At 41.4% G+C, this 23,444-nt stretch overlaps 1 protein-coding gene across 3 annotated transcripts in view; it reads right to left on the bottom strand.

The window, feature by feature from the left end:
• Positions 1-12: 12 nt before the first annotated feature.
• The window catches only part of tdrd7b (tudor domain containing 7 b), a 27,607-nt gene continuing 4,175 nt past the window's right edge, over positions 13-23,444 (bottom strand). For 2 of the 3 annotated variants that reach the window (XM_050066519.1, XM_050066518.1), the window contains exons 2-20: positions 21,772-21,978; positions 21,129-21,273; positions 15,949-16,156; positions 12,544-12,626; positions 10,297-10,505; positions 9,670-10,038; positions 9,263-9,570; positions 8,986-9,178; positions 8,663-8,774; positions 8,336-8,538; positions 8,117-8,251; positions 6,041-6,124; positions 4,777-4,911; positions 4,551-4,661; positions 4,254-4,402; positions 3,904-4,136; positions 3,639-3,822; positions 3,351-3,511; positions 13-1,792 (exon numbers count right to left, since the gene is read on the bottom strand). In XM_050066519.1, coding sequence (XP_049922476.1) covers positions 1,572-1,792; positions 3,351-3,511; positions 3,639-3,822; positions 3,904-4,136; positions 4,254-4,402; positions 4,551-4,661; positions 4,777-4,911; positions 6,041-6,124; positions 8,117-8,251; positions 8,336-8,538; positions 8,663-8,774; positions 8,986-9,178; positions 9,263-9,570; positions 9,670-10,038; positions 10,297-10,505; positions 12,544-12,626; positions 15,949-16,156; positions 21,129-21,273; positions 21,772-21,978 — 3,450 coding nt within the window. In that variant the 3' untranslated portion in view covers positions 13-1,571. Of the gene's footprint in view, positions 1,793-3,350; positions 3,512-3,638; positions 3,823-3,903; positions 4,137-4,253; positions 4,403-4,550; positions 4,662-4,776; positions 4,912-6,040; positions 6,125-8,116; positions 8,252-8,335; positions 8,539-8,662; positions 8,775-8,985; positions 9,179-9,262; positions 9,571-9,669; positions 10,039-10,296; positions 10,506-12,539; positions 12,627-15,948; positions 16,157-21,128; positions 21,274-21,771; positions 21,979-23,444 lie in introns of those variants that run through there. The other variant, XM_050066520.1, reaches the window with a different exon arrangement.

Below are 23,444 nucleotides of genomic sequence, written 5' to 3'. Positions count from 1 at the left end.
TTAATTGACTGATCACATTCCTCTCAAACAGACTTTATTCCAAAAACAAGTCTTTTATTACCCCCAGGTCATTGTCAAACAACAAAATGGATGTAATTATCATCTTCTAGCGAATATAAGTTAAATATAAATTAAAGTCATGTCACTTGTCAATTGTTAACAACAATGCAGCTTTGAGCTTTGTCACATCTACTGTCTTCAGAACTGGAGAAGCACTTGTACATCCAAAACCATGATGGTGCACGTGTGTCAGGAAAAAAAAGTCACATTTTCAGAATAAAATCCCACATCAGGCCAACATTTGATGGTGGCACTAGAACCAATCATAAAGAGAACTTATGTCCTATTTGAAGATCTAAAAGTTTAACACTACTGGTAACTTAATCTGCTTATTATTATAACATCAAACTATATGTGCACAGTTATGAAAGATCTGCAAGATGCACCACATGTGATCTGCTGAAATTAAAGTCTTGTTATCAGACAAGAAACAGAATAAAGGAGAGATATCCAACTTGGTGTTTCACAGGAGGAGACGAGATGTACGAGACAATGCCATCACAGGAGTCAGGAACGGGGCTTCAGGGAATACTAATTCAGATGTCTAAGGACTGTTTGCAAGCATGGGCTCTCTACTGTACATGTAGCGCCAGTACCACCACAAAAAAAATGTTGGGATAAATTAAAAATAAACATATCTCACATCAAGTATATCACTCCTCACGAAACCTTATGAACTTGTGTTTCCATGTCTTGCTTGCTCAATAAGTACAGTAGACTATGTTAGGGTGTATATGCTAAAAAGGGGTGACTGTCCACAGTGAGTCAATGACTCGTCTATTTCCTCTCCTCTTACAGGAATGTTTGCACTAACTTTTGGAAACCTTTTAACAACCTGAAATACCATCCAAAAAGCAGATTTTGTAAACAAATGCATATAAGTCTTCTGGCATGTAAGAAGAGCTAATGTGAACATTTTGTGCACTTTGTATGGTACTCACATTGGCAGGGTTGAGGGTATTCAGGCATCCCCAGGATGACACACACTAAAACTGGATGCACTCAGGTTACTGTAGTGTAAGATGCTGCTGGATTAAAGCCCATACTGAATGGTATAAGGATGCATGTTGTGTCACTTCCACAGCTTAGTGAGGCTATCATGAATAGATTCAGCAGCTTGTTACTGTGTGCTGAAGGTACGTTTTGAGTATTTGTGGCAAGTTTGGACCAACATCATGCAAGGGTGTATTGTCCAATGGTCACACTGCAGTCACTCAAAATCACATCACAACATCCTTCGATGTACAGCCCAAAACACAACAAGCAAGTGGCTACAACACCTATGCCTCTTGTCTCTCTGTTAATGCCAGTCTCTACGTGCTATTAAACCTCTCTTCTTCTTGTAACTTCTTCATTTTTCAATCCTTTCTTCTGTCAGTCCCCCTACATGGTAGATAGATACAGATGGATAAGCTTCTTCTTCTATTTTGGCTATCCACAACTCACAGTGTCTTCATGGTGCGACAGGACAACTGCTAGGCTAGTAAGACTTGTTGGCGATCTGCTGTTGTCTACAGCTCGTTGGTCAGCTCGTCAGCAAATTCAGCCATGATGTCATGCACCCAGATGTCCCTTTCTTCCTGTGAAGTGTCAACCAGGAAGACCGTCAACTTCCTGTCCCACGGGTTAGTGGCTTCCTGTATGGCCTCCAACTGTGCCACGAGTGGTTTCTTCTCCACATGGTTCCTGAAAACGATCGAAGCCTCCTCCGACCACTGCCTCGGCTTCAACCCTGCAAGGGAAACAGGTGTGAAGGTTAAGGTCAACTTCACGTTAATGATGAAATATTAACATTTAATGCTACATGAAATAAACACTAGATAGGCACTTTGCTTGCTGTGTGCATAACTATTCCGATGATGCTCTCACTGACTTTACACTGTGGGTCAGTGACAATACAATTATTTTACTGCCCTATAAGAATATAACATAATATTCATAGATACTATGTTATTGTTGTTATGTGAATTTCCATTTATTGTAAACTGCTCCGAACTTTTAAGTAGGTCTACCCCTATTTTTCCTCATTTATGATTGTTTGCCCTAAAAGGGGCTCATTTAGTAGATGACTGAGAGAAACTCAATCTCCTAACAGATGAATGGGTTTTATTTTCCACTGTGTCTCTAGCACTACCATTAACACAGAGTGTTCTTCTCTCAGGCTCTTTTCATGGCTCAAGAATTAAAAAAACAAGTATTTTGAGCTCTGGTCTTCTTTTTTCATTAGATAATGGTTCTTGCAGGTACTGCACTGAACCACTTCACCATAGTTAAGCACTGGCACCGAATAAAATAGCAGGGACGGGTTGCACAAAATACCATTAGTTTTCTCCTTAAAGGAGAAGTCTGGTATTTTGCACTTTGAGCCCTATTTCTGGGTTGTTGAAGATGAAATAGAGTGGTCATTACCAAAATAGTGACGACTGCTCATTTTCAGAGAATTTGCCTTTCCCCTGCCTGGCTTAACAGTGCTGCCTATGGCCATGTGTGAACCATTGCAATGTAATGGGAAAACAAACGTTTAGGGTGGTTTTTAGGACAGGTTCACACATGGCCATAGGCAGCAGTGTTAAGCCAGGCAGGGGAAAGACAAAATTTCCCGAAAATGAGCAGTCGTCACTATTTTGGTCTTAGCCACTCTATTTCGTCATAAACAACCCAGAAATGGGGCTCAAAGTGCAAAATACCGGACTTCTCCTTTAAGGCTTAATTTCTCCTTGGCTAAGGGACTTACACAGTTGCACAGAAGCCCTTCGACGGTTTCATTAGTTAAGGAATAACTTAACTCACCTACTGCATTGTAAGAGATATTAGAGTAGCAAAAGTTTCCATGGAGATTGTCTGTGACGCTTGTGGCGCCTGTTATCATCTCACAAAGTTGCTTATAGTTAGATAGTGAAAAAATGGCAGAGGAAAAGAACCATATTGGTCAGAGGAGGAAAAGATCATACTACTGTAGGAATACAATCATGGAAAGCACATCCCCAAATACCAGAAAAGTATTGTAGGAAGGAATTGCAACAAGAATGAATTTAGTCAAACTATAATAAATAAATAGTATTAATCTGTGAGATATCAAGTAATTTCTGCTGGCATGTAAATGTACAGGTTTTCCCTCTGATAGTAAGGTAGAAATATAAATTAGGAGCACATGGAAATACTCAAGTAAAGTCAGAATACCTGAAAACAATACTTATGTATGTCACTTTAGTAAATGTACTTCATAACATTCCACCCCAGCCATCAGACTCTGTTGTGGTGGAGCTCTGTATGGACTCCTTTCTACTCACCAGCCAGCTGAGCAGTGATTCCCTGGAACGGCAGCTGTCTGAACTCCTTTATCAGAGGCCTGAGCTGTGTGCAGCTGACCAGCTCATGTTTACCATAGTCCAGCTCGTACACAGACACCAGCCCATTGGTCAGAACTCCCTTCACTAACACACGATGCCAGCTGAGAGAACAGAAAGAGGGAGAGCAGATATATTTAGGCAAAGCACAAGCTGTGACTGAATATCAAATACAGAGAGAAATGTGGCAGAAGGCACCACAAATACTCTGTGAAAATCCGAATAACTCACCTGTTCTCCACTTTAGCAGCGTATATCTGATTCTTCTCTATATTGACTGGTTTCTCCTCAGTTTTATTATAGTAGAGAATCATCTCTCCCATCAGCACCACCAGTTTGTACATATCTCTCCAAGGCTGCAGCACAAAGTGGCCTGGATGGCACGCCACTGATACGTAGACATCTATGTTGTTTCCTGAAAACAAAAAGACCTCTGTGTGAGGATGTTTTTCTATGCTACATTAAGGTCCAAAAATATTCCCACTATCTTTTTTACCTGCTGGGGGCAGCTCCAGTAACGGTGGCAGCTGGAGAGAGGATGAGGGGGCTGATGGTGTCTCTGGTGGGCTGGTAGTGGTCGTGTTGCCTCCTCCACCTCCTTTGGGTCCTGACAGAGCCCTCCTGAGATGAGGCTTGGCTGGGACAGAGGCTGACGTTGGACTCCCATTAGTGTAGTCTCTGGTGCTGGGAGTCTTGGAGGATAGAGTGGCTGTAGAGATCTTGCCAGGGCTGTAAAATAAAATTAATAGACAAGACATTAGGTATATAAGATAAAACATACGTTGTAACTGAACATTAGCCAGACAGTGAACTGATAATACAAGCGAATATAAAAGGTGCAGAGACCTGTGGCTTGTCAGGAAAACATCTGGTTGCTGTTTGAAGAGGTCAGACTGAGCCATCTGATGGTTGAGGCTGCGGGCCGGGTCGTGGAAGTTCTTGTCGGTGAAAAGGTGGACGTAGATGCAACGCTTGGTTTCATCTACCTTGGCAACCTAGGGGGAAAAGTCAAGGTGGGTGTGGAGGAAAATGAGGAAGAAAAACAGAGGGGCTGAACAAATGAAGGCATAATTTGAGTGATTTCTAATACAAATCATCATCACTTCCATATCATGATGACTATCATTGAAGAGGTAAGCATACCTTCATGCTACAGTCTGTGGTGTTGAGCACTTTCTCTCGAAGCCATTGGACAGCATCTGGAGTCCAAGATCCAACACTGACAGCCAGGTCTGCCAGACAGCATTTCACAGCCTAAACACAGGTTGCTAGAAGTCATTTTCTCAGATAAAGTGAAGGACTAGAGGGCGCTGACGAGAGTACATAGCAAAAAGCATGATGTTCACACTTGAAAGACAGTGATGCTGACCTGTGGGGGGATCGCCATGAGGTCACGGAGAAACGGTGGTGGGATCTCTCTCAGCTCAAACACCTCGACAGAAGCCTGAACGCCCACATCAATGAACAGGATGTCCAGCACTCTGCTGCCGTGCAGGTTGGTGATCTTAAGATAGAAATACAGACAGGGAAGCCTCATATTTTTTACAGTTGTCACCAAAAGCCTAGATGACCACTGCAGTGAACAAAATAAACAAATCAGTTTCCAAGTGGTATATGGAGGTATAGACTGTTATGCAATTGCTGTTAGATTTTCTGCCAATTTCAAATTATGTCTCTCTGGCGTACCTGTTTGACAAGACTACTGTCATCAGTACATCTCACATTTAAAGGAGCCATTGTTACAAAATCTAAATCATGATACACTTGTTAGTTTTGTAAATCAATAATGTTGTTTACATAGCCAGGTAGTGAGACTTCTGCCTTTTAGAACTTATTTTACAGCAACATCTTAAAAGCACAATTCAAAAATACTTATTTCTCATTATAGCTGTAGTGGTCAGTCTAGATTGTTTTGGTGTGAGTTGCCGAGTGTTGAAGATATCGGCTGTAGAGATGTCTGCCTTCTCTCCAATATAATGGAACTAGATGGCACGCAGCTTGTGGTGCTCAAAGCATGCATGCATTTGAAAAACTCAGCAGCAATGTCTCTTTCCAGAAATCATCACCTGTTACTCAAGATAATCCACTGACCTTGTTGTGAACAGCTTCATGTGGGAACTATTTTCTCTCCACCAAAGTACACTTGCCAACCGTATCACCATACAGAAGGAAGCGTGCACCTACTCATGGACGAGAAGTTCGTGTTCGTGACAGTGCGAGACGTAAACTTTAATGGCGTCCACCTCGGCTGAGCTTGGTGCTTTGAGCACCACAAGCTGAGTGCCATCTAGTTCCATCATGGAAAAGGCAGACATCTCTACTGCTGATATCTCCAACACACAAAACAGTCTAAACTGATAAATAGTACTACAGGTAAGATGAAAAACTTATATTTTTGATTTGGGGATGAACTGTCCCTTTAGCAATAGAGGGGAAGGGAGTGTGTGCATGGAATAATGCCATAATTTGGATGGTAATAGACTTTGTAAAATCCTTCTTTTTGATCTCTATTCTTATGGTAACTAAACCTGCTGCTATTGTGCAATCATGACTTTATTCCTATTGTCAGGCAAACATCAATCAGATGTGGATTTATTTCACAGTCTTTGCTGTGGTGAACAGTGTAATCTTACCTCTACGCGAGACCATTTGCCTTTGTAGCGAGCCAGACACCCTTTCCCACAGAAGGGTCTGGATACCAGGAACTCTGATGTTACCTGGAACAAAAATATGTTCCATCAAGACACCAGTATCATCAGATTATTGCAAAATCTGACAGTACTTCCTCTGGGTTGGTGAGGTTATTGAGTACGTGTAACTGCTGCTTTATAATTGCAATAAAATGATACTGTAAAAGCTCACACAAACATTTCACAGGTCCACCCATTCTGCTGCAAGTGTACACTGCAATGACATCAAAGATGAGGACTTTAGATCTGTGGTTACTTGAAATGGGAAGGGGATGTTGTCAGTGTTTAAAGAAATTAGGATGAAGTATGAATTAGAATTATGAGTGGTTGATTTATTCCTGAAGGAGTGATGTTTCCATCTTACTCAGGTGATTGATGACACCAAAGTTACCAATAACAGCAGAGGGGGTTACCCTAACATATAAAGAATATACATTTTGCTGGTCCCAATTATGGATTACCAAATATGGGTATTCAATTTTCAAAGTTATTCTCTGAACTTCGTTCTGACTAGAAAAACAAAACCAGACCATCTGGTTTGTTACAGGCTGTGGAAATCATATGTATGAAGAATGTAATGAAAATGTCAAGTGTAGATATTTTATTATTTCTCTACATGCCTGATGACTTCATATATGCTCCCTGGAATTCCAAAAATTCTCTAGCCATCGTGAAACACAATACCAGACTCCACACTGTGTTTCCCGAAACACTGACGTAAAGCATTACTGAGCTGCAACTATGAGCTTTAAAGGACAGCAGTGGCACACCTAGAAAAAGCATCAGCTCCACTGTGCTGCTAACAGATTAAGTGGCTTGGCAAGATTATCAACCTTAATCTCAATCTGTCCACAACTCTGTTTGAAAGAAGCAACACAACACAAATACATTCACAAAAGGCTTGTGTGAGTCTTAGTCTGCTCTGTTTACTTCCTGTGAATATGGCACCTGACTAAACATGCTGGAATGACATATATACACTGCTAAGATTCATCATAATGGACACATATGTAAGCACACAACAAGGAAGGTTGATATTTTTCTCTTATCATTTCCATCCAGGAATATGCAACACACCATGTATGTTCCATTAAGAAAAAGTAATTCTATATTGATAAAAACAAATGCAGAAATATGCTAAAAAAAATGCTGTGCCTGCTAAATTTAGAAAATGGTAACATGTATAGCTATAGAAAAGAAGTCTAAGATGTGCAGAACCCAGAGAAGCAAATTAAATGGGCTGTCAAATGCTTTGAAGTCTGGAATAAGTACACAGGAGTAGTTCCAGACCAAGAGTGGGTCTTTAGGTCTATCATGAAATTACTACATTTTGTAGGGGTGTTCCATCCTTTGTAACCCTCCTCCTACAAAAACAATGGCTCTTACAGTAAATGTCATGATCACAGTAATTCACTGCCAGGTCTCTATCTCTCTACAAGTGACGTTCTCCTTCCATCCTGTGTATTGATGTATGTGTAATTCTACTAATTGAAGCATAATGAATATAATGATTTAATGATGTTAAAGGTTAAGGTTGATGTTATACTATATTTTTCTTATTATTTTTCTTATATTCCATGAAAAGACCAAATTCAGCAACATTCTTTCAAACTTCCCCACCATGTCTTTGGGACCACACCCATTAATTTCTACTGAAGATATACATTTTCAAAAGGCTGGTCAAAAATATGTAGCTTTATCCTGAATAAAGGAAGAGTCATTCCTTAACAGCTGGGCATTGCATACACTTTTTAAACAAGAGCAAATAGTGCATTTGTCTGGGACTATTTTCTGCAGTAGATTACTACACATAAAAAGTATTTATGTATAGTATATACAGCACCAGGACCATGAATGTTGCATAAATTAATATGCCAATGTTAACTGTAATGAGAGACCTTGTAGCCTTGTGTAACGATGTAACTCCTTGATGTGTTTTAAATGTTTTTGTCAAAACGTAAATAAAGAATAAACATTTCTACAGTTTCACTGAGACAACAAATATAACATGGTGTTAACCTGTGAGTGGAAGTATGTCTCGATATTCTCCAGTATCTCATTCAGCTTTGCAAGGCCTCTGGAGGGCAGCTGACAGTAGATGGTCCCATCTGAGCAGACGCTTCTGACAGTCACGTTCATATAAGCGCTGTTCACCTGAGGAGAGCCAGGGATAAGAGTTTAATGTGTCACACACACACACGCTGACCCAACTATGTACATAGACAAACTCTCCTGTACCTGTAACGGGCTGGCTAGCGTCTTGTCCTGCAGGGCTTTCATGCAGGCGGCATTGATGTTGACATCATCATCCTGCGACGTGTCATACAGGACGACAAGAGGGGTCTGCCCTCTCTCTAGGATCTCAGCCAATAGGATCTTTCCACTTGCCATTGTCTCAAACTTCTTCAGCACGGCAGGCTCCTGGCAGAATGGCTCCAGGCCTGGATACACACACACACACACACACACACACACACACAAATAGTTAATAAATTTTAACTAGTCGGGGAAAATAGAAGGGTGAAACAAGTAGGACAAAACAAGAAAGTGTTTTTTCAGGCTCACCTGCTAGTTTACACTTGGTCGCCTGAAAAGGCAGCTGGAAAAACTTCTCATGCAGCTCAAACACTTTGGCTTTGCTGATCACCTCTGAGAAGCCATGATCCACGTAGTACACCTACAAACCAAAAGACAGGAATTACTGATACTTCCTCATGTGTCAAAAGCCCACAGTCCACTTGACAACCTTCCACCTATCTTTCGCAATCATCCTCTGCCTTCCAGGAAACCTTTGACCCTCTGAGTTCAGAAAGATTTCTCCATTTGTCTTGGATCCATTACTTGGCCTTCAGTAACTACTGCCCTTAGTTATTTTCTTGACTTCTCACCTTGACCTTGTCGGTCATGACCTCACAGACTTGTGCCCTCAGAATCTCCTCCTCTTCCTCTGCCCTGACAGCAACAAGTTGGCCTGAGGATGGCGATGACAGAGGGGTTGGACTGCTTTGGTTCAGGCCATAAAACTCCCTCATTTCATCCTCCATGGACTCCTGTGCCTGGGAGTAACCCTCACCAATATACCTGAAAGAGGAGAAGAGACAGACAGTGAGGGATTTATGAACTGGAGGGTCTTACAGCACATTTGCACATACACTTCTCTCCTACCTGAGTATAACTCCATTGGTGTTGGTGGCCTCCACCACTAACACAGAGGGGTACTCCTCTTTGGGGATCTGCAGAGAAGGCACTGCGTGGTTACTGAGCCTCCTCCCCAGTTCCTGCCTCACCCTCAGCTCCTCCTCACTGGCCGAGGAATTTCTCCTATTACAGTTCTCATCTTCTCCTCCTCCATCTCCACTGCTGCTCCTCCTGTACAAGATGGCCCTCTTGGGGTTGTCAGGCATCGGGTAGTCGATGGTGCAGATGTCAGAGAGGAGGTGTAGGTTCTCCAGGACGTGTCCAGGCAGTTTGAACTTAAATAGATAAAATTAAATGTAATAAATCATAAAGTGTACCCAGCTCCTAAATTTGGTAATGTGACTAATATAAAAGTGTTTCAAAATGTTACTGACTTTGTAGGTGTCCTGGAAGAGCTTGGGGAGCGCGTGGGCCCACAGGCCGTTGGAGTACTTCACCAGCAGCTCCTCCAGTTTCAGCTTCAGGTCGGGGCTGAGCGTGGTGGGGGAGGAGGGAGGGCTAGGGGACGAGGAGGATGATGGAGGAGTCTGAGGAGAGCGAGAACCAGAGCGAGTCGGGTGGGTGCTGGGGGGTCTCTGCTGGGCGGGGGACTGCATGGGTTTGTCTCCTGGGATGTTTGAAGACGGGACAGGGGCAGAGGTGGAGTTTGGGTTTAGGATGGGCGGAGGGGAGGATGTGGTGGTCTGTTCCTTGGCAGGGTATAGTAGCAGCTCTGATGGGTTACTGCTGCAGGTTTTCTCCACCTAGGAGAATAAATGGATAGGAGTTATTATGAAAGCATTTATTATTCATTATACAGACTGATAAAATTGCCAGTGAGCTGCTTAACATGTACAATATATGATATCACAACCAATGCAAAGTGAATTGTACAAGACAAAAAAATAATTCTGTATATTTGATTCCATAAATAATTATTTGTGATTATTCTTTGAAAACAAAAATGCATCTTATAATAATAAAATATAACAAATAACTACAGTAACATAAGGAATGCATACAGTGCATATGTGCGTCCAGGTCTCCAGGTCTTTGATGGCCTCAGTAGGCATGTCCTGTTTGTACAGTTCTCTGTAGATCTGAGGCAGCTTCGACACCCAGAACCCGTTACTATACTTCCCCAGGATCTCCCTGATGCGACCCTGGACCTGCTGAGGGTTGTAGGGCTTTCCTTTCCCCGAGCCGAGGCTCTCGTTCAGATTCATGGGTGCTGGGAAAAAAAACAGAGAGAAAGGGACATTAGGCATACACATGCTTGCAATTACGGCTTTGATCATTTTGCCCCTGGAACTTATGGGTTGCATGGCATGCTTTTCTCAAAAACAAAGGCACTTGAGTTTTTAGAAATGGATGATTTGAACCAAAAAGAAGAATGATAATGAGAGATCTTCACAACCAAAGTCATGCTTCCTTTTGCCCTGGTTTTGTCTTTTGATGGACTGGAACTTGTCTTTTGGTTTAAATGAGCTAGAAATGAAGACGAGGAAACAACAGAGAGACACCAACCCACTAACCTTCAGGCTACTTCTTCCTTTAATAAAACTTTAACTGTTAAAGTGGTCAAACTGTCAACAGTCCACTGAAACATGTTGTTTGCAAGTGTCGATGTCTGGGCCTGAAAAATGAGGCCAACACCGAAGTGCCAAAAACTGCAGTTTCTGAAATGGCCACCTGCTGCTAGCTTCAAAAGCAAGTCGATCCCCCCTAGACTCCCATGTTTTCTGTACTTTACAGAATAAATAAACATGTTTACATCCTGGGAGGGGGGTTTATATAACTCAACTGTTTGCATTTTATTAAGGCTTAAAGTTGTGCATAATTAGAAGCGTAGCTGCTTTGAGTGAGAGGTGGGTGCCACCACCACGACAACGTTTGTTTGGTAACTTAACCGTGACATGACCCCCGGGTCACAGAGTATAGACTTAGCCTTAGCTGTCTTATTTCAGTGTATTTTTAGTTCATGAAAGTTAATTTTAATGTTTTGGTCGGCTAAAAAAGACAGGTTGTACTTAAAGACCCTCTAAGAAGTCAGACGTTCAGAAATATATTTTGCTTTTATGTTGTGAGCCTGTTCTTTGCTAGCAAAAATTAGCATGACCATTATCACCCAGCAAGCAATAGTCGTGATTTAAACATATTGGCCATATTTAGCTCTGATTTAGTTTAGCTACATGTAACCCAAATCTAGCCGATTTAATTTTGAAATTGATTAAATGTAATTTTCGCCATTGCAGATGGTGCGCGGTATGATATTCAATCACGTATGGAGAGTCAACAGTAATTAAAATATGTTTATCTCCATTTTTTTGGACATGGTCTCTACATAGCCGTATAATTGATGACGTCTACACTTTGGCTATGGTTAGACGTCTACCAAATTTTCACTGACAGCCCAAATTCAGCCGTGATTTAGCCTAGACGTCAGGTGTTCATGCAGACGGCTATTAGACGTTTTTTAAACCAAAAAATGCTTGCTGGGCACAGTTGACCATAGCCATAAACACACTGTGCTAATCAAGCCAGAAGCTAGCATCAGTGTTAGCTCCACCCTCTTGTCCAAATATGGTCACTTCTGGCTCCAAAAAGGAGGTCAGAGGTCTCAATAAACATCATTTCCTCCTCACTCAGGGATGTCTCTTAACATACAGGAAGCACAGGCTCTTAAACCAGTCAGAATCAAACATTAACAGTCTCTTCTGACTGTAGGGGCCTCAAATAAACATCTGAAATTGCTTGAGTTTTCAACACACGTTCCTCAAAGCTACGCAGTTTATTACATTCTAGTGCATTTCCCCAGGCTATACCCATGGTATCCTCTCTTCAAACAGGCAACATGGCAACAACACATTCTTAGTAAAGGAGGTGCAGAGGAGGGAGGCTGACACAGAGAACACAGCCCATGGACAGTTGATTTACTTGAATGTTTTTTAAAAAAAACTCATTAGGAACCTCAGAGAGCCCACTGAGATAGGGTTGCTGTTTGTTTGCTTGACACATCACGAAACTGTGAAGGTCTGTAAGAGACGTGATTTGATATTTTAGCACAAGACAGCACAGCATGACACTGGAAAATGGATCTTTGCTTTGTTGAATCCTAAATGTCCTCCGGTAATAGTTAGAGCAGCTGGCCAGCATTTGAAATGCCCAAAGCTATGTACAGGTCTGGGCTACATTTCTATTCATTTAGAGGACAAAAACCTACACAAAATGTATTTTTAGCGTAATAACAAGCAGCCTGTCCTACTTACGACCGGTCTGTTGGGAGTTTCTGGAAAGGTGAGCATGCACCTCCTTCTGAAACCGTGATGGGAGGGTCATCCTCTTGTCTGACCTGGACACAAGAGAAAAGAACAAGGAGGAGCATTACTTTCTATGGGCTCCATGAGAGAGGACAATTGTGAAAAAGACTGATTCGAAACGACCTTTTTTTTTCTCTTTTTTGAACCTTCAAAAGCTAAAATATTTTCCATTCATATTGTTTGTGAGTAGTGAGTAAATCACTTCTGACTTCAGTTTTGAGGCTTGTCTAGGCATGACTCTGTGCTGCGTGTCTGTTCTTTAATCTCCCATTAGGCAAAGCACATTCTGAGATGTGAGGACTCTGGTAACATCTCAAAGTCTAACCAGATAACCTGATTAAGTTAAGTGCAAAACAGAGTCTTTTTCTGGTTTGTCCTCAGTAACAGAACCCATTAATCAAACTGTCTTCATCCCCCACAAGTGTAGAACAATGAGTCGTGACATACAGCACACTGGATACTGCATTGCACTGTAGATGCTACTCCTCAGACGCAGTCAGCAACAAACTGAGAATGCATTAAAAGACTTCTACACTGCATAAAATACATCATTCTCTTTTTGTACACATTGCTGAACTTTATCGTGTAGGTCAATCTTTTCTTTCTCTCCACCCCTCCAATATCTTCTTCATCCAATCCTTATCATGCCTGCTGTACAGTAACTGCTTTGTTTAAACATTCCTCCTAAGTCTCCTGACTCAGCCTGTCTATCCCCTTCTTGTCTCTCTCTTCTGTCACAACTCCTGACTCACCCTGGTACATAGCTAATAATGGAAGCAAGAAATCAATAAACAGAGCAGAGCTATTTACTTTGTGACCCTAAATGGCTGTGAGAGGGTTTGAAGGACTTTAGTACCTCATACATAGATCCCAGAACATAAAATCAGCAATCAGCGCACTCCATTGACCTAAATTAGTTTTTCTTTGTGGCTGGTGAAGGTAGTGAAAAACAATGAGAGCAAGGATCAGTCATCACTGATGATTCTCTGGAATGAACACAAAAGCACTGCCGCTTTAAGAGACACACATTAGTTTACTTAAAGTTAAGGCTTCAGTTAATCACTCTCTGAAGGAAAGCCAATAACCAAATTGGCTTCATAATGTTATTTTTGTCCAGTAGAATAAATGTTGAGGTGTCGACTGGTAGCAGTGGGGAGGAATTTCTCTATTGGAGGCCAATTTCCATACCAACACTGCAACTTTGAGAGTACAAACGAGTTGCAAAGCAATGATATTTAAGTTGGCACAAGCAGTGCCTGTCAGTTAAAGTTATTCTAACTGGTTAAATCAAAATGGTCATTAATTTTGGTAGTCTAAGTCCTTACTGGCAGAATAACAAGGACAATTCTCCATTGGACATTGACGAAGAAGTCGTCTCTAAACCATATCTACTGTGCATTTCCATGACAACGGGGCAAACTACATCTGCAGGGGAAGATCGTGCTGAGTTGACTTTGTGGTGATGTTGTTTCTAATCCAAGTTGAAGATTGTGGTTGAAGTGTTTTCTGGAGCCTGCTACACTGTACTTTAATTTTGATTATGCTTCAATAATTGTACATTTATTGACAAATGAACCTGTTGCTTGAACTTGAATGTCAGGATTTCAAGAGTCAACTAAGAGCTACCCAGCCTGTTGCACAACCTCATCATCATATTTTCTCTGCCCAGACAGAGTCAGCATTTTCTTCTGCATACACAAAACTCTCCTATCCAGGCACAGACTGGCCTCCTAGACTAATTTCTCCTGTGTTTCTATTTACATAAAATAATCAAAAATTGTATCATGTTGTTTTTTTAATTTGTTTGTTTGCTGAATCTACCTCTTGTACTGCCAGGCATCCCATAGTATACCTGCAGGCACACACACACACACACACTCACACACAAATGATGATGACGCTGGCCTGCCAGCGCACTGTCCAATGGAAGATCTAGAGGAATACAGAGAGATGTGCTGATTCACTCTGTGTCGGTTTAGAAGCGTTAATCTACCAGAGAATAGAGCGGGGATTAGAAAGGGCTCACGTTCCCCCTGCTCTGGGCTCGTGTCCCCTGCCAACACATCAGGCTTCCCACCCTGCCGCCCCATTGTGCTGCGGAGGGCTAGCGGCACACTGGACACCCGTGGTGACACTGACAGAGGACTGATGTCAGTTGTTTTCACAGTGGACGGACGAACAGAGCCATGGATGGATGGAAGTGAGAGACCCAGTCAATGAGCTGGATTAATCTTGGTTCACCGTTTAAGCAATGCAGATAGATAATATCTCGCAATGCTTCTAGATGACTTCTTCAGTAACAACAAACCATGTTTTTAAGTCAGTTCAGGACACATTAAATGACAGTAGACCTCTGAGGCCAAAGTCTATTGGAATAAGTATTGTTTTAAAAGGGAAAAACAGATTTGGGCCAATTACCAGAAAAGGGGGATCAAAATATAACAAACAATTTACAACTAAATCCACAGAGAGTGTAAGAAAGAGAAGGGAAAATGATTGGAAGCAAAGTGAATAATTAAAATGAGCCAAACATCTAGTTGAGCAGGCAAAGAGAAAGGGGGGGAAAGGAGAAGTGATGGGAGGAAAGATACAGACAGAGTCAGACAGAGAGAGAAGCAGAATAATCTAGAGAGCACATCATCAGCCCAGTGCTGAATAAGCAGCAGCAGGGAGGCAGTTTGCACTCAGAAACCAACCAGAGTTCAACCAGCCCCCATTCACCAGCAGCCTATTCTGATTCAGCTCAGACCACACAGGTGGGAGGAGAGGAGGGGGGGCAGACAGGGAGAGAGAGAAAGGGAGAGAAAGAAAGAATGGGGGACATGTAAGATTGATTTTCATTGCATTTTGGCTGTATTTTGGACTGGATGGTGGAGAGTGACAAGAAACGATAAGAAAGTGATTAAACGTGTAATTCATCACTCTAAAATATTTTAGAAATATTAAAGAAATGTATTTCTATCATCTTAGCCAGTTCAAAGAATTTTGAAAGCATGTAGCACTGCAGAGTGAATCCACAGGAAATGGTCTGGCATGAGATCTAGCTTCTCTGCGCACATTGGTCATTTGCACATTCCTTTACTTGGATTCCCCAAGCAGTATGGAAGCCAGGTTGGTGACTTCCACATGTAACCGTGCTATAAAATCCCACAAATATGTGGAGAGATGTGAGCTAAAGTTGTCTTTCCATACTAAAGACCTGCAACAAATCAGATCTTCAATGCAACATTCATATTTTGTTGTAGACTTGTCCCAAACAACATAAAACTGACAATCATCAGTCATTCAAATTAAGTGAACTATCAGTGTCCAACTGATCACACGTAATTATTCCTAACGTTTCCCTTGACTCACTTCTCTGCAGGTGCGTTTCCTTTCCTGCTGGGTGTGTTCTGATTGGACATCTTGTTCGGATGCGCCCCGGTCTTGCCCTCAGACTGGCCATCCCTCATGTCCCTTGCCTGTCTAAAGTCTCCATGTCCCGCCCCTCGGCTACCGCCTCCTCCTCTGCCCCCGCCTCTGCTGCGGTGGTTGGGCTGCCTCAAAGAGGTTTGAGGTTTGGCTGTGCAGAGAAAGAGAAAGCAAACAGGAGAAGTAAAACTATTGACTACACACACACACACACGCCCTGACTCAGCTTAACTTGATGCTGAGACAGGGCACCGTGTCTGTCTGGAGGGCACAGTGTCACAGATAGTTCAATAACACAGTGGGACTGATGAGTAACATCATAGCCAGAAAGCAGTGACAACACAATATCACAAATGTAAAATGACATCTTTTCAAGAAGTTGAGAAAACTCTCCCATGGCTTCATTCTTGGATTTGTCTCATTGGATTGTGTAATAAACGGGAGGGGAAGATCAAAGAAACACGCCTATTTGCTTTGAACGTTAGATGACAAAATCAATACCACTCCCATGTCACTGTATTATCCATGGAGCTAGAACAGGGGGTTGATTAGCTTTGCTTAGCTTAGCATAAAAACTGAAAGCACAGGGAAAACATGTCATCTACCAGCACCCCTAAAGCTCAGTGATCAACTCGCTGGGGAAGAGAGGGAAAACCAGCAAACGCTTCAGGAAGAAGTTAGCTTCTGCACGTTATTCCCTGTAAAACTACAACATGTCATGTTTGCAATATTGTTTGTTTTCAGATTAAGCAAACAAGATTTAACATGTTGATTACTGACCTGTAGAAGTGCTGGTATGCATATATTTTAATTCTGGAGACAGCCAGGCTCTTGTTTGTTTCCAGTCTTTATGACAAATATAGGATTTAAGCCTATGCACAGTACCATTTCGGTAACGTCTCTGGTTTTCAATGACATTGCACTAGCTCTGGATAACAAAATACCTCATGCTGCTCTGTTTTACAGACTTGTCTAAGGCATTCAATACTGTTGACCATTTATTACATTTAAGAAAAAATTCTCGTATTAGTTTTGATTCTGTCAGTTGCCTATATGGTTTAAAAACCACCTCTCTAATTGATTACGCTGTAAAAATGGGTGATGTCCATTCTGATTTTATACATACTAATAAAGGTGTTCCACAGGGTTCAGTGTTAGGTCCAATGCTGTTCCTAATTTACATAAATGATATGTCTTTGTTACTGCTCAGCATCATTTAAAATTAAGGTCTACATCAAATGATTCCCTGAGTCTTAAATAAAGGTTTGATGACAACGATGATGAAATCAAGATAACTAACGTCTGCTCAGCTGTAGTTGCTCAGTAGACAGACGGACTTGAGTGGTATTGATCTTCTCATCAAACTCTCTACAGGAAGGCCAATAAGTTATTTGCAAAAATTATTGAAAAAAAAAAAAAAATCTTACTTAGAAATGCTAAAACACTTAAAAATACCTATTAGCAACCTTCTAAATGGGCCCTAATTCTATTATGTGTTACAATGATTGCAATCAATAGTTGGAGGGAATGGAATTCAGGAGCCTGTGGTTGCACTAGCAACATTTAAGGTGAATTAAAGTATGTGTGTAAATATGAAGTGGGTTTCTGCTGGAAAAGAGCATACTATATAATATACCATACCAATAGTGCTGTAAACTTACACTCTGAATAAATAAAAATTATGTTTTTTTGAAAACTTTTTCAATGCTTGTTGAATGATTGATTTTTGTTAACAATTCTCTCCTCAGTTTAAGGCTGGTGACACCACTACTAGCAGAGAAAAGTCCATTTAACACTGAGCAGCAGGATTATTTTAGTATGACTACAAAACCCAGTCACTGTAATCTGTGATAGTCACTGTATGTCCGGTAAAAATGCCCCAAAGTCAGAGTGCAATGATCCTAACTCACCCCCTCATCACCTCACTGTTACATCATTCAAGCACAGCATGACATCACATTCCTACTAACTGACATCACCAGTTCATCCTGTTGAGCATAACCCTTAGTCATTTCCACTCCCACACTCCTCTCTCCTTTTCAGGTCTCCCTCCTACTGTCTCTTCTTTTATCTTCACTTGTTTCTTCATTCCTCTTTTTTTCCTCAGCGACATCTAGAACTTTCTCCTGCTTTCTCATGCTCATTGTTCCTGCTGAATCTCATTAAATCTTTCCAGTGACAAAACACAACAAGCAGCTTCATCAGCCCACGTCTTCAAAAGTCACCAATAGGCAATTTCGATGTCTAAATCTAATTCTTTTCTGTCTGAGTGGATGTGCTGTTTATACTCTATGAGCTATTGGCAGTTAATCAATTAATCAATCAGCCAATTAATGAATCAATATAACTTCCAGACGCATACACATTACAGGAACTCAGCGGTCGCACGCGCAGGCAAGTGCAAGCTTAAATCCACATGCAAATATAGGCAAGGACAAGCATACACACTCAGAGCAGACGCCGCGTCACCTCACCAGCATGGACACACAGTCCCTGGTCTGTCTCTGCCTGAATATCAATATCCTGGTGAGGTGGTGGAGGAGAGAATGAGAGAGAGATGAAGAGGTTGAGTCAGCTGCTCTTCGCTTGCAGCTGAATCTCAGCCGCTATAGGCTGCATTAGCCTCAAATCTCAACACCCCACCCCACTCTCTCCCTCTCTCTGACTCCCTCCTTCCCTGTCATCTGTCCACCCCCTCCCTCTTTCCCACTTCACCATCCCATTGCTTGTCTTTTCCTCCGACACTCTCTCTCTCTCTCTGCCTCCTCTCTCCTCTTCTCCCTCTCCTCCCTGCACTACCACCTCCCACTTCCTCCTCTGACTCTCTGAGTATGTTCTGCGGCATCACAGTGTAGCGGAGGTGTATGCGCTAAAAAGGAATCTGTGTACATGTGTCTGTATGTGTGTGTGTGTGCATGTGTTTGTGAGATTGCATGTCTGCATATTTGCAGGTCCAGTAGTTTTTACGAGTCTGTTCATAGAGCAAATAAAGTCTGCAAAAGATGAAAAAAGGTTCAGAGTTATGTGTGGATATACAGTAATACTGCATGTGAGCTCTCTGTGCATATATAAACCTGAGACACCTGTGCAGCTCTAAACATTGTGTGTCTGCTTTAGTGTGATATTCTTAGTTCCGACGGAGATGCAGGTCTCCACAGAGCAACAGTTAAAACAGGCCAGTCATTCATCAACAAACCGTCTGGTTGCAGCACAAAAAGCATTTGCTAATGTTGCATTGTCACAGTACTGATACAGACACTGGATACTTTCTAGTTTTCTCTTACTGCAGCACTGCTGCACTGTAGCAGCAGCCCAAAGAGGAGTCTGGAAAAGGTTTACAAATATTCAAGAAACTAAGTGGTTGTTATGGATTGAGAGGAGCTAAATAGATATTTCCAGGCTGCAGCTTACTGGGACTGAATTAGTTTTATTAGTCTAATATTTTAATGTATAAACATGTGGTAAGTTAAGGCCAAAACAAAACTGCTCTGTCATAATCAATATGCAGACAAGAGTATTTTAAACTGCAAAGATACATAGTTAGTGGCCCACCTGTGAAATCCAGACCTATGGTCATTTAGTATATAGAGTATATACATTAAATAACCTATAAGTACATATCATTTTGTGATTTTATTCCTGGCAGTGTGGAGAAGGCTTTGAAAGCGACTTTAGCATGTTAGAAAATAAAATGTAAGGATAATAGTAGAAATTAAATTAGAGACTATAAGACTATTTTGTGTTCTGGCATTTTTTTTTCTTGGGAAAGGGGGCTGTAGACTAATGGCCTCAGTATTTCTTCAGCCCTGGCTATGGCGCTGACTGGGACTGCTAATAGCCAGTGGAAATAAGCACTCACAACATGTAGTCAACAAGTTCCAATGTCCTCTCATGGTTTCTGCATTTCTGAATCACTACAGCAACTTTCTAACCTACCCAAACTAGTTGGCAAAAGATGGCAATCCAAACATTTTGAATAGAAGCAAAAATAGTGACTGAAAATTACTGGTTAAGATTTCATCATAATTTCATAACTTTAAAAAATATATTTTTCTATATTTACAATAACAGGACAAAGGGGAAGTCGCTAGGCATTTTGTGTCACACCACATGTACTTTATATCAGTGCTGATATTAATCCAGAGTTCTCTTTGCTATGCTGTCAAACATGTTTTGAATGGTGCAGCCACACTCATTCACATTTGGAGAACATTCAAGTCCTGTATAAACATGTATTGTTCTATTCCAGTGTGGATACACACAATGGTCCAACACACACAAGACACCCAACACCAGTTTGTCTTGCAGAGCAACTAAAGTGCTACAGTGCTAACCACTGAGCTGCAGAGCTGCCAGACCATTTGTGACTCTATCCTTGCACGTTGATATTTATTTGCACTTCTTAAATCAAAAATACGAATTACTGATTGAGTCTACTTCTGCTGTGGACTTTTGAAAATCAAAAGTAAAACTACAAGCTTTCAAAGATGAGGCATTTTTAATCATCTTAAATTAGCTTTATGACACACACTATACAGCAGATGTTACATGTATACTCCTTACATTTTAGCAGTAACTGTAATGACATTTAATCAATACCTAACTGATTTAAGGCCACCTTGTGACTCGGGAAACATCTGTGTAATTGGATAGAGCTAAATGTGTGTTCTCAAGAAAGAGGCTGACAAAAGGGGAAAGCCTATAAGATTACAGGTGGTATGTGCAGTGAAACTGGATAATAGTTTGTTGAATACTGTAATGGTAACGCTGTTAGATCCTAAACTATTGCCTTGCCAATTTGGTTTCTCCCTATATCACTGAATATATTTGCTTGCTGTCTCTCATAAAGAAACTGTGAGATCCAATGTGCACAAAGGCAACCATGTGATGTTTTTCAAACCCTCCACAAACCGATTTAAATTAGACTTCATACCTTTGATTAAAATAGTTGAGTGACCAGCCCAAAGCTTTGCATGCAAAAGAATGTTTGAATGAAGTTCCATGTAATAGATAATATATACACTTATCGAACTGACAGTTATTTTTAAGATCAGCAAGAGAAAATGGCTGTGTAGTTGTGTTGATGTTTGCAAGTGCCCCAAAATGGCGGTCTAAAATCTTACCATTGAGGACAAGTGGGGCAGCCGGTTTGACCCTCATCTGAGTGTTGACCAGGTGGGGTCGGCCTGTCTTCTTGGAGCTGCGCTGACGAGCCACCACTTTAGCTAAATGGGCCGTCTCATTGGCTCCTGAGGCAAAACACACCGTCTGTAGAGAGAGAGGAGGAGACAGAGAGATATTAATAAGAGATTCAAAACAAGGCTGAGCAAGTTATTACCCACTATTAACACCCAGGTGTGCATCTTATCCTCATTATGCACACGTACTTTGGATACAGTGGGGTATGGGCTGCTCTTACACAAATATTTTAGCCACAGACTGCCAACATCCCACAGAGAAGATAATGTGAGCATCTAAAGGGAAGTCACTGTAGAGGAATTAGATTATAGTAGCTCTTACAATAACAACCCACTGAGAACTGACTTGCTGTCATCAGCCTTTAAAATTAATCTGAGACTGAATCATTTTAGGCTACATGAGATTGTTTTTCCCCCTAAATACTACACTAGACAGATATCTATATCTATATCTATATCTATATAGATATAGATAGATATAGATATGTAATAGCATGAGGAAAATAAATCCTACATATCTACCCTGCACACAAACCATACTACAACAGCCACACACACACTCACAGACCTCTCCAGAGCGGCTGCGCTCCGTGCGGACTACAGAGGGCATGCTGGCAAGCAGTGCATCCAGGTGGTTGTGTCCCATCTGTTTGTACGGTATCTGCTCCCCGGTCAGCTCTTTGTACTCCGACTGCAGACGGGACAGTGACACTCCGCCTTTGTTGGCCTGGAGGACGGCCCGCAGCATCTTCTTCACCAGCTCCACGTCAGCCATCTGAAAAATAAAAAAAATAAATGAGCAAATAGAGAAGACCTATGCAGAAATAGTTGAACGGTGTAAATGGAGATGGTTCTACATCTGCCATCTGAAAGGAATTCAGTGGGACCAATCCATAGGACTACAGTTATGACAAACTCATTTTTGGTTTTCCCTGAGCCATTTAAGGCAGGATGTTAGTCTGAGAGTGACTGCTGCTGATGATGATGCAAGCCCATTCAAAATTGCAATAGTCTGCACATAGATTCAGTTAATTCCATGGACCAATGGCTGACTTGTTAGGCCAGTTTTTAATAATTGGTGATGAAATTTCCAAAGCAAATAGTGTATTTCAGTCAGGAAAAAAACCCTTTGACAGTCTGATTAAGTGGATTACAAATGTTAGTTTAAAATTTTTTAATGAAGATTGTTTTCATACTATCAAATGGGTATTTTTTAGTCATAGTATATGACCAAAAAAGCATCTACCCCATCTACTTTTCTAATGGGGAAGGCAATCTAATTTCCAATTACCATTCCACTGTTCTGTCTAATAAGCAATTACTAAATGATGATTTAACTCATTCTGAGATAACATGTCTTTTAAAGCCACACACTATTACTGTAGCCCCATAGAGACATTTTGGTAAAGGACTTTAGGTTCAAGGTGTTATTAATTTCCCCTGGTGTGCAGCCTCTTACATTCCATCTCCCTGCAGAAAAACACAGTCCACTGTCAGCTTGTCTGCAGCCAGACAAAACAGCCCTAAACAGGAATTTACAAAATTCTTCAAAGTTCAAACCTGAGCCTTTGTGATCTTGGTGAAAAGTGTAAATACGACTACATCTCTGCAGTTAAACAAGTATTCAGTTTGATAGAGAATTCCGGACGCTCGCGGATGTGGAGACACACCCTCAACAAAAGGCAGCTTTAACTTTCAGCAGAGAGGTCTGTCCAGCAACACTGTATTTTTTAACGAGTGGCCATCCTATAATCGTCCTCTAAAATTGCGACATTTTTAAAATTTCATGGATAATGTCTGGTATTTCTGGTGTGCTCAGCTGACACGCAGGAATGCACACACCGCAGGAAGAGTCCATGTCATCAATTTTGCATGCCGTATTTGTATTATTTTTGGAAAGACGCCCTTAAATGTAATAGCACTGTATCTTCTCTCTGGACTTCTGTCTTAAGTGTAAGCCTTCGACTGAAGAGTTCAGAAATATATTCCACCCCGGGCGTAGATAATACCATGATAAAGAAAGGGGTGAAAAAAGAAGCACTGGAAACAAGTGTGATGAACTTGTCAGATTTAACCTTCTCGTCATAGAGAAAATGTTTCGGCACAAGATGAGTTTCGGCCACTTGTTGATGATGGCCACTTTCTGCAGCGCAGGCAGCAGACGGGACAGAGAAACTATGAATGACGTAACTCGTCACACTTCGACTCCACACCCTCATCGGGACCAAACTATTTTGAATA

This window comes from Epinephelus moara, chromosome 17, assembly GCF_006386435.1.
Source record: "Epinephelus moara isolate mb chromosome 17, YSFRI_EMoa_1.0, whole genome shotgun sequence".
In the NCBI taxonomy this organism is placed as follows: Eukaryota; Metazoa; Chordata; class Actinopteri; order Perciformes; family Serranidae; genus Epinephelus; species Epinephelus moara.
This window is presented reverse-complemented; position numbering and strand designations above follow the sequence as displayed.